General features: G+C 32.6%; 1 protein-coding gene across 1 annotated transcript in view; it reads left to right on the forward strand.

Moving 5' to 3' along the window:
- LOC139511325 (uncharacterized) overlaps window positions 1–5,918 on the forward strand; it is a 30,704-nt gene extending 24,786 nt beyond the window's left edge. The window contains exons 19-22 of the mRNA XM_071297966.1: window positions 599–655; window positions 2,458–2,551; window positions 4,326–4,460; window positions 5,736–5,918. Of these exons, the coding sequence (XP_071154067.1) occupies window positions 599–655; window positions 2,458–2,551; window positions 4,326–4,460; window positions 5,736–5,872 (423 nt within the window). The 3' untranslated portion in view covers window positions 5,873–5,918. The remainder of the gene's footprint in view (window positions 1–598; window positions 656–2,457; window positions 2,552–4,325; window positions 4,461–5,735) is intronic.
- Window positions 5,919–12,313: the final 6,395 nt, after the last annotated feature.

The following is a 12,313-nucleotide window of genomic DNA, read 5'->3' on the forward strand; positions in this document are numbered from 1 at the left end:
TTAAATAGCACCTACCTCAAAAATTTTATTTTAATTAAATGTTATCCGAATTTGAAGCGTACACGTAACGAAATAATCTTTCCCTTGAAAATTTCCATTCGTATGACGTCGTGTTTTGCCATGACGTAAATTCGCCAAATCCTTCATGTTTTTTCACGGAATTTTATTAAATTTTATTTTTCTATATATTTTCGAAGCTTTAGTGCATTAATTTTATTTCTTGTTTTTCTTATATATGCACTAGAATAGTCAAAACTGTTGTGCAATTGTTTTTAAATCTCAATTTGCTTAAAATCCAGGAATCACTGCAAGCTTTTGTATCGCGCATGAATAGATTACAAAAGTAGTTTCGGAAACATGGTTTATCGAAATGTAAACTTAGAGAAAAATTCTAATTGATCAATCCAATTCAAGTATATATAGATATGCAAATCATATAAGAATTATAAATAAATATGCCTAAATTTAAACATTAGCGACAAAAGACAGTAAGAAAGTCTAATTAATTCCGGTGGCTATTGGCGTACACAAAAATACTATTCAAAAAGTTACTTTAATATGAATGATGACTGTATGGTTATGTAAAAATGATTTGTAGGTATGCAGAGTATACTTAGATAATGAAAATTCATATGCAGGATATTGTATCTTGAAAGTGAGTATTTTACATTAACTCTGCTCGGTGCTGATTAACGAGTATTTCATACAGCAAAGAATAATAGAAAGAAAAATAGGCAATACTTTTTTGTCGAATTTAATTCTTGTTACCTGTAGAATTTCACATGGTCATTTAAAAGATAAAACTCGTATTTTTAGTGATTTTGATTGAATTTGGAAATTTAAATGTTTATTTGAATAACTTTATTTTTTAACTTCACGTGAATTTCACTTAAAAAAATCATGTGATTTTCATGTGAAATTTCCATGAGTTTCACACTAGATTCACGTGAAACTCATATGAAATCTTTTCAAGTATCTTGAACCGTCTCCGCGAGTGTGCATTTGTGAACATAAATAATGAGAAATATATATTCAATGTATATCACTTAAACATCCAATTAAATAAGCTTGAACAATATAATTAATCAAAAGAAAGATCGATTTGTCATTGTTCATTAGTTAAATTATTTAAAAGTTGCCATGTTCATATACTTAAGTTTAGAATTCAAGTGATCGCCATGAAAGAAGGTCACAATGAGGAGCTAAAAACGTACCATTAACATACTTTTTAACAGAAAAAAAATACACAATAAGAAGAAAACGAAAACATATAACACAATGAATGGCAACAATTTAAAAAAACAAGAAGACAAAAAAAACAACTTGCATACAACACTGCAAGGAATTGTTAGATTGAATAGCACCGTCGTGGAAAGTTAGGTGCTTCAGAGAGATAAACAGCCCAGCCTGCACATGTGACACAGTTAATGTAAATAATGTCAATTATATAGCCAGTGAAAATTTCTGTTTGTTGACAAAATTAAATTCTAAGATTGAAAATTTCACATGACTTTATTTACATCAACTTTAAATCTGCTTGCATGTATATATTCAGTATAAAGTTTATCTTTTAGTGGTTTTACAGATCATTTATTGCAGGATCGGTTTGTCATCTGAACAGCTTTTTCGTAATTGCTGGAATTGTTTGAACCACAGTCGAAACAATTTACAAACACAAACTTTTAAAACGTTTATTTGCATCATTAGGATTTATGCATGTACTGATGTATTTTTCCGACGTAGTCGGTATAGTTACGGTTTGTGCCCTTTGAACTTAAGGACGCTTAACTATGGCAACAGAATACGCATGCTCGAAAATTCTTTCTGTGATTGGACAAAATGCTGTCATGGAGGGTGATTTGGTTGTGTTTGAAAAAACGTTTCGTTAATTATATCGTGATGGAAAGCAACTGAAAAACTATATATATTTGAACTAGATCTTACAAAGATTTATATTTTTATTAAAATAATTGTTTCTGCAATAGCTCTTTACAACCATGACAGCTGTTTATTCGGGACAATTATATAATTTTAAATGTAAACTTTGTTGTACGAACGTACATGACTTTTAGAACGCACATACGCATGTGAGATTTCCGCGGGGTTTTGGTTAAGTAAACAGAAAGATACGAGGACCGAGAATACTGAACACAAATAGAGAAAACATTAGTTTAATGTAAACATTAGTAAATGTATATTTGTTTCTTGTTATTTGCACTGGTTTTTTTTACAAATAAAATATTTAGGTATCATCACAATATTCTTATATATTATTTCCTTAATATAACCAGACTTAGTAAAGAATTTCTTGTAGTTACATTCAGATGTAGATTTAAGTCATTGTGCTTCTGAAGGTTAACGAAATGATAGTTTTAAACAAATACGTCGGATATCTTTTAAAGATAGTTCTTGTTTAGATGATTGTGTAACTAAAAGAATGAACTTTATTTATAATAGAATGTAGATGATTTGTTGATTTGTGAAAGTAGTACGTTGACGATTTCGACAGAATGTGATTGTGCTTTACAGAGTTGTATTGATAGTTTTACAGGTAAATATAAGAATTATGTAAATGTGTCACATTAATCGAAAATCTAAAATGTAAATTATTCATTGACATTCAAACAATTCACTTATGATCAATTCAGTATTGTTCAGTAGCGCTTCAACCAATTCAGACAATGAATATACTTTGATTACTGCATTGTGCCCATTGTTAAATCATTACAAAATATAGGGAAAGACAGCATATTGTTGAATCATAACAACGACGTAATTTTTGTTTTAATCATTTATCGAAGACAATATTATAATAGGACAAATATGGCCAATAAAAAAAAAAACGAGGGTTGGTTTGCCGTGTGTGTGGCTGTTCTTTTTTACTCCCTCTTAGATAGAGCTAAAAATTCAAATAAATCTGTAGCTTCCATGAATTATTTTGTAAATAACCGCTTGGAAAATTGTTTTTAATTCTTTTTATTCTCAAACCTAACATTTGTCATTTTTAATTTACATGTTTTCCCGTAAGCTACCGTCAAATCCAAAATTGACATTTCTTAAATGAGGAGCCGCCATGTTGATTTGCTGAAATCAGTAAATTTCCCAATAATGCTATAGAATAAAAAATTAAACAACACCTACCTCAAAAATTCATTTTAAGCTCACCTGGCCCGAAGGACCAAGTGATCTTTTCTCATCACTTGGCGTCCGTAGTCCGTCGTCCGTCGTCGTCGTCATCGTCCGTCGTTAGCTTTTACAAAAATCTTCTCCTTTGAAACCACTGGGCCAAATTGAACCAAACTTGGCCTTAATCATCATTGGGGTATCTTATTTAAAAAATGTGTGGCATTACCCGGCCAACCAACCAAGATGGTGGCCATGGCTATAAATAGAACATAGGGATAATGTAGATTTTGGCTTATAACTCTGAAACCAAAGCATTTAGAGCAAATATGAATGGTATTAAATTGTTTATCGAGTCAATGTTTATCTGCTCTGAAATTTTTAAATGAATTGGACAATGGGTTGTTGGGTTGCTGCCCCACAATTAGTAATTTTTAAAGAAATTTTGCTATTTTTGGTTGTTATCTTGAATATTTGTATAGATAGAGATACACTGTCAACAGCAATAATGTTCAGCAAAGTAAGATCTACAAATAGCCCATCATGACCTAAATGGTCAGTTGACCCCTCAAAGAGTTATTGCCCTTTATAGTCAATTTTTAACTATTTTCATTAATTTTATAAATTTTTGTTAATTTCTACAAAATATTTTCCTCTGTGTAACTATAGGGCCAAGTTTATTATAGATAAAGAAAATTGAAGGTAGCAAGAATGTTCAGTAAAGTAAGATCTACAAACACATCACCATCATCAAAACAGAATTTTGTCATGAATCCATCTGTGTCCTTTGTTTAATACATGTATGCACATAGACCAAGGTGAGCGACACAGGCTCTTAAGAGCCTCTAGTTTTCAAATGCAATTTTTAAAACAGTAGCACCGGCGTTTGCAAACAGGTTCCGATTCGTGTGGATATACGGTGGAGGCATATTGAATCAAACATTTTTATGTTCATCTCTGAGTCTGCACAATTAAGTATAGATATATCGAGAATTTTATCATGGTGATGTTTACAAAGCGAAAGAAGCACGTCATATTAGAATGGCAGATAAATGCAGTTTATGTAATGTCTTCTGCATCAGCATAGCTCTGCTTCTTACAACATCTTCTGGCCATTTGGTGTTTAAATATACAAAGTTTTACGGTATTTCATGTTCATATTATATCTTCTTTTTTTAAATGTCATCGCTTTTGTTTTCTAGTATCAAAATCAACAAATACTCACCCTACAACTACCATACAGACACTTTCTCCACAAGAACCACTTATCATTTCACATGTACCTTCTTCTGAATCAACTACTACGACAATATCAGCCTCATCGCAAACGCAGCCACGTAAGTGTATCTTTTTATTTTATTACAATTCTGGACCACGTGGGATGCACTTCAAAGATTGAAGATTGAAACTTGAAAAAGACATCAGGAATTACCAAAAATATTGGACAATTCAACACACCATATCAACCATTTCAAAACTATACTGTTAACACAAACAATAAGGTTCAAGTAGCCTGATTTGTTACAAACAGAAAATGGGGTTGAGCGTCACAAATTTTACGTGATAAAGATAATCATAGATAATTACCTCCATTGCTTATTTGTCGTAAAATTCGTACACACAATAAAGACCTTCACAGTCTAGCTACACATAAATAATTTGGCAACAAGTACCAGCAGTTTTTATTTCAATATGATAAAAATAGTGCTAGTACTTTAAGAATTATGATAAGTCTATCACGATATTAGTTGAATACTGCTGGAGTACTTGTATTTGAGAGACATATGTCCTCTTAGCATCACTCGTCAGGTTAAAGACAAAAGCAGTATTATGAATACGAACTTTAAATTTTATATACCATGGTAGGCAAATGTGAACAGGATTTATCTTTCCGAAGAATCAGATAGTGTCCTCGAATCTGGTAAGATTCATGTTGTATAATCTTCCGTTTTAGGGAAGTGTTTTGTAGACTTATATTTATCTGAAACTCTTTTTTTGGTCACAATAGTCAGTCACTTTTGAACTTCTAAATTTCGATACTTATGGTTTCAAATTATTTGCTAATAAGCAATCGATTATCCCTCCCCCTTCATACCCCGCACCAAACACCAACTGTTGATTTGAGCGGCAAATATCAGTAGTGTGCTAACGAAACGCTCATCAGACGTTTTGCATCATTATTTTGACATCATTAATGATTGCTGGCAAATTTAACCATTCTGTAACAGTATATAGTGATTGCAATGCAAGTGTATACATGCAAATATGTTAGTATTCAATTTAAAAAACAATTGTAATGATTTATTAATTTGTTGGATAACTTGTAAAATTTAGAATTCTGATTTCTTATCTGACATTTAAATCAATGCATCGTTAAAAAGAGACACAGAAAAACACAAATGCATTATAATTTTCTATTTGTATCCATTCATTTTTAGTGGTTCCCGATAACGATTTTGTTTTTCAATTTTCTTTGAAGACCCACTACAAAAAAAGCTATCTGAAGAAAGTTAGAAACCTATAAAATCCTTGATATAATGGACTGTCAATAATGCCAGTGATTAAACATATATTTGTTATAACTTAAACTATATTATATCCTTCTCTTTCAGTCATTTGTCATGATAAACCAGGAGTGGATTGCTTATTGCTTAATACAACAAATATTTGTGCCAATCCGTTTTCACATCTATATTGTGCCAAATTTTGTGGTCACTGCACCCGAGTTATTGAGTCTGCATTTGGATAATTTCTGAAATTCAGCTATTAAAATTGCATGTTATGATTTGATTTATTTTTCTTGAAAATAAAACTTTTGCTTGAAGATAGTTTCAAATATTTTAAAGTAGCAGAACAAACTAAGGGAACAAAACTCGAAGGGAAACAGACAACGGCATGACGATTAATTGCAGACTACGATAGAACAATCAATTACACTAAACACTTATCAAAAACTATTGAATACAACCTCTTTACGTTTGGTTAACGTATATATAGAGCCCTTCAGTTGTTCTTAAAATTGCTTTAAATTGAGATTGTAAATGAGGATTGTGTCAAAGAGACATCTTCCCGACCAAAGAGCAGAAAACAGCTGCTCCCAGAGGCGGGCTTCAACATGTTCATCTGGTCCCTTAGCAAAAAATGTGTACTAGTTCAGTTTTGTAAACAGTTAATTTATAAATATGGCTATGACAATGATAATTCATGACGGCACAGCAGTGCTGACCACTAGGCTCGGGGAATTAAAACTCCACCAGCAGTGGTATCGACCCAGTGGTTGTAAATAAACCCATTAAAGATACCAGGATTACATTTTGTATTTACGCCAGACACGCGTTTCGTCTTCAAAAGACTCATCAGTGCAGTCATCGAAATATTAGATGCAGTGAAGGCGGGGGAAGTACAAGAAAATTTGCAAGAATGGTGTAGAACACTTACTAGAAGTCGAGATGAAATGATATTTTACTGTTTTTTTGTGTAGTTTAGGTAACCTATTCATAGTAGTGACCTTCAAATGTTCAGAATTGAAAACCCATTAAGCTGTGATGTGGTAATGCTATGTTTGTTTACTATATGGCTCTTTGTGGAGCGCATAAACTTGAATGCAGATGATTTAAAATGTCATTTCTAAGAACGTCCGTGTAGTATTTACGCAGTCGGTTCTGATATGGTTCGGAACAAACCTTTCTAAAATTTGAAATTATAAATTTTGAAATTGTGACAAAAAAGGAGGTTTGAACTGCCTCATGAAAAATTAATCGTAGATGGATTTTCTATGTGTCTATGTCCTTTCAGTCATATAGCTTATTAACTGTTGCGGTTCTTAATCACCATTAGTTTTTAAATATTTAACTTTCAGCGTACCTCAAATGCAGAGAAAGACCACACGTGTATTTAAATACATGCGAAGCATTAATAAATTACACATCTAAACATACCAAAGCTGAAGCATAACTGAAATTGAAGTACACATAAAAACAAAAATGAAAGAAGCATCAATATTTTGAAGCAATGATGTGTTGTAACTTAGATGCATATATTGGAGAAAATAGATTATTCATTGATTGGTAAGATTGTATAGGTGACAGTAAGGGCTGCATAAATACTGTGCATAAAATGTGCCTCTCGAAAATGCTCTACATTTTATACATTAAGCTGAAAAAATGTCCGACTGTCTGTTCAAAAGTTACGACGAGATAATTTTTAAAAGTATAGAAATGTGTGTATATATTTTTAAAAGTAACAGATATCAACCTACTATAAACTGTAAAAATGATCAGTAGTTTAAGACTTTCAATTTGAGGTCGACGTCAAGTCATAATGAAATTGGACCTTGACTTTTAAAGTGAAGTATGACCTTGATCTTCGAATATTTGAAAGGTTTAGTGGTACTGAGTTGTATAGTGGCATTCCCATCTCTCTACGACTTCCGGTTCACAAGTTTGGTATTGCATCATATATTTGATGATTCATTGTGACCTTGATGAACTTTGAAATTGTCCCAATTTTTTTTACAATGTTGTCCTTCAACTGCAGATCATTTATTATTTAAATGAGTTGAAATATCTATTGTCGCATTAAAGATAATGCAATTTGAGTGAAGGCATGTTTTCTGAATCAACAACAGGTTACCACTTAAAATCATTTAGAAATTGAAGAAGTTAATATAGTTATATGCTTGACCACCTTTTCCTCCCAGTGGGCAGGGTGGGTCATTTAGTGCAAAAATTCAAACTTATCAGATGGTCAGGTTGTTGCATATCAAATGAAAGTCAACAAGGAGTACATTTCAAATATCAAGTTTACATGGGCTGGGTTGTGTCATTGAGTGCAGAAAATAAATTATCTTCTAAGGTAAGGTTGTTGTATATCAAATGAAAGGTCATCAAGTCTACATTACATATATCATACTTCCAATCTCGAAAATGTAGGCGGATGAGGTCATTAAGTGTATAAAGTGAAAATTTTCAGAAGGTATGCTTGTCGTATATCAATTGAAAGTACGTACATGTAAAGAGTATATTTGAGGTCAATGTCAGGTCATTACAAAAACATCACTTTTACAGGAGGACCCTTCTAATTTCTAATTTCGTTTTTTTTTCTTCCAACATTTTTTTGGCAAGGCCTCCCCACATTTCTTTTGAAGTTATTAAGACCAAATATGAACCATCGATAGACCTCATCATGAGGTATTACCAGATGACCCTGTTCAGGATTTCATCATCCCCTTATAAGTTATCCCCCTTTTATTGTTTTTTTTTAACATGACCCCCTCTCGTTGTTTTTGAAGATATCATTACCTTATTTGGACGATAGATAGACTTTATCATGATGTATAGCCGTATTAGGCTGTGTTGGATTTTATCATCAATTTTGAGAGTTATATCCCCTTGATTCAATTCCATTTATTTGCAATTCTTAAAACAAAGGAGAAGGGTCACTAAGGGTTAAAATTGGCCCTGATTTTTTTTTGTTTTTTAGATTGGGGCAAAAAGTTCCAAATGTCACATAGAAATACTCGTGATAATACTACTAAGACAAAAATATTTTTTCTGGTACTTTCCTTTACTATTTATGGAGCAATGACCCCTTAAATTAGCCTAATTTGTATTAAAAGGTCAATTTTGGTACTTTTTGTCCATAATTTTAATTGTTTTTGGCATAATTAACCTTGGCCTCCTTCTACGATCCAAAAACTTTTTATATTGATGAAATCTATATCAAAATTGGAATCTTTTGGTTACAACACATTCTGGATCGCAAGTGGCGGCCAAGGTGTTTCAATAGCTTTTATGTCTGAAAAATGCACAAAATCATCATATTTTGACAAAATGTCTAAAATGGGCTTACTTTGGCGAAAATCTCGTAGTCTTATGAAAAGAACTTATATATTTAGCATTTATACTTTTGAAATAAACCCATTTACGAACCAAATTGAGACCTTTTGTGTGTTTTATGATAAAGTTGATATTTTAGGCCATTTTGTGCAATTAGTGAGCCTTGTCCTTTGAGATAGAATCGATTTCGAAATGGCAGTATGTACAAGAACAGTAGGCAATGTTAATTAACATAAACAACTATTTTGTTATCAACCCTTTTAAGGAGTTATTCGCCTTGAAAAATTATAAACATTTTTTTTTTAAATTTGTATTTTGAGAACTGGAAGTCGGAGAGACTTGAGGACCTTCACCAATAATCTTAAGTTCATGTGACCTTTAATTTGCACCCAAGGTCAAAGGTCACCGATAGCAAAAAAAAAAATACGCTGCTATTATAAGCTTACATATTAAGAAAACGATAAGAGTTTACATACTGTGTATAAAATGTTCCTCTCGACGAACTCTACATTTTATACAATAAGTCCCAAAATGTCCAACCGTCTGTTCAAAAGTGACAACGTGATAATTCTTAAAATTATGGTATTGTGTGTATATCTTTGAAAAGGTAATAGATATCAACCTACTATAAATTGTAAAAATGATCAGGCTTTAAGACCTCCAATTTGAGGTCAATGTCAGGTCATGATGAAATTTGACCTTTTTAAAGTGAACTATGAACTTAAACCTGTAATACTTGAAAGGTCAAGTGGTCCTGAGTTGAATGGTGGTAGTCCCAGGTCTCTATGACTTTTGGTTGTCAAGTTTGGTATTGCATCATATATTTGATTATTCCTTGTGACCTTGATGAACCTTTTGTTATACAATGTTGTACTTCAATTGCAAATCATTTATCACTTAGCAGATTTGAGATATCTGCTGTAGTTTCAGAGATAATTCAGTTTGACGTTTTTCGAGCGGAAGCATGCATTTCTGAATCAACAACAGGTTACCACCTGAACGTTTAAGAAATTGAAGAGTTAATCATGGTTATATGTTTGACCAAATACCAAAAACATTCAATGAAAAATATACCCCAAAAAATAATTTGAAATTTTCATGTTTTGCATTGACTTTATAAGTTTCATAAGTTCTATTTATATAATTGATATTGCATCATTTTTGGCACTTTGTCGAATGAGGTCATTTGATATATCAAATTGAAGGTCTTAATGAGCTCTACAAAAATAAACCCCCTTTTTCTTCCCAGTGGGAAAAGTGAGGTCATTTAGTGCAAAAAAGAAATTTTCTGGTTGGGGTTGTCGCATATCAAATGAAAGTCCTGAAAGCGTACATTTCAAATATCAAATAGACGTGCCAAATAAATGGGTTGGGTAGGGTCATTGAGTGCAAAAAATAAATTTTCTTTTAAGATAAGGTTGTTGTATAACACATGAAAGGTCTTATCGTTTACATTTCAAATATCAAATTCCTGTACCCCCAAGGGCGATTAGGGAATAGAAATATGGTCACTTGGTCTTCTTCCGACCGGCAGTAAAACTCTTGCCGAAGTGGGGCGTCCGTTTGGCTGTGGGGGATGTATCAAGTTCGCAGTCACGTCCTGTCAGATTGGGGACGTTAAATCCGATGCCTCGTGCAAGGAGAGTGCCACGCTGTTTGCACGTAAAGAACCCTTGCAACAACTCTTTTAAGGGTCCGTAGGTGGCCTGTTGCAAGGCAAAATTTCTGTCCTTATCCAATATACTCTCATTTTCCAGTGGCAGTCCAAATTTCCCCGACCATCATCCCGGATGGCCTCTATTATTTCAAGACTACCTATAGTATTTATTGTGAACTTGTTCTCGTCTTGAATATGCATGAAATATTTGCCGCTGGACGTTAAGCAACCAACAATCAATCAATCAATCAATCAAATTCCTGTACTCAAAACATGAGTTGGATGGGGTTATTAAGTGCAAAAATCAAACGTTCTAGAACATAGTGTTGTCGCATATAAAATGAAAGATCATGAAGTCTACATTACGTATATCATATTTCCAGTCTCAAAAAAGTAAAAGCGGATGGGGTCATAAAGTGTGTAAAAAGCGAAAAGTTTCAGAAGGTATGCTTGTCGTATATGAATCGAAAGGTCGTGCAAAGTACATTACTTAAACATCATTTTTACAGGAAAGACCTTTCAATTGTTTAATAAACAATTGAGATACTAGTTTATCTCATGAGGCTTTACCTAAATATGACCTAAAATTTATTTTTGTAGACATTTTATCTTCCAAACTTACTATACAACGTACAAGAAAAATGTTGTTCATATAGCAATCCATATTGAAACAGCAATTAATTTAGAATTGGGTTTTGAACATGAATATCAAAACATGGTGATAAGTTATTACAAGTGTTTGTAAAAGATGTTTATTGACCTTGTAAATGTAATTTATAAGGACAACAGTAGTATACTGCTGTTAAAAAGTCATAATCCGTTTAAGTTACATTTAATCCGAGTTGCAAAACTATAATCGAGGGAAAAAATCTAACAGGAACATGTTTCTCCTTTTTCTCAAAAATTGGGAACATATAGATTAGACAAATTTTTTCACTGTCTTATGACTGTAAAGCTGTAAAAAATTCCAATAATACATAACATAAAATATTCACTTTGAAGTATCATCTTGAGACAAACAAAGTAACAGACAACAATGAATGTACCAGTTGTAAAGAAGTTCACACTACAGAACATAAGTTATATTTTGATGTTTTTTTAAAAAGGCGTTAGAAGATTTTAGAACATTTGTGTTTGTTGAAAGCGAAAGTTATTCAAAAATGGGAGATGATTTTATGAGATTAATTTATATTCATGAATCTACTATTTTTATTTAACTGTATCAGTGAAACATTTCTTGATGAATAAGGTGGGTAGGAAAGTTATACTACAATGCATAATGATGTGTGTTGTTCAACATTCATGACATTTACAAAATCATTGAAATACAATCTAAAACAGATAGACCCGTTGTGTCAACCCAGTGAGCGTAGTTATGCTAGCGCCAAATGACGGTTTAGAAGGCATTTTACTCTTGAGAAACGGGAAGTTGTCAATTGGAAAGTTGAAACTATTAGTCTTGTCATATAAACTGACACCACACTTAAATGTCACAGCTACAACCCCGTCCTCTGTTTCCCGACTTACTTTTCATCGGTGTTTGAACTCCAATGAGCAACATCACGGGTGTCAAATGGGTACCCATCTGTAGAACCTGAGCTCATTCGAGGTTTTTGCTTGTATTCGTGTTGCTCAGTCTTAATCTTTTAATGCTGGTGTTTGGTGAACTGTTGTTTGTCTTCTGGTCTTTTTCTTT

The sequence above is a fragment of the Mytilus edulis genome, chromosome 2, assembly GCF_963676685.1.
Source record: "Mytilus edulis chromosome 2, xbMytEdul2.2, whole genome shotgun sequence".
In the NCBI taxonomy this organism is placed as follows: domain Eukaryota; kingdom Metazoa; phylum Mollusca; class Bivalvia; order Mytilida; family Mytilidae; genus Mytilus; species Mytilus edulis.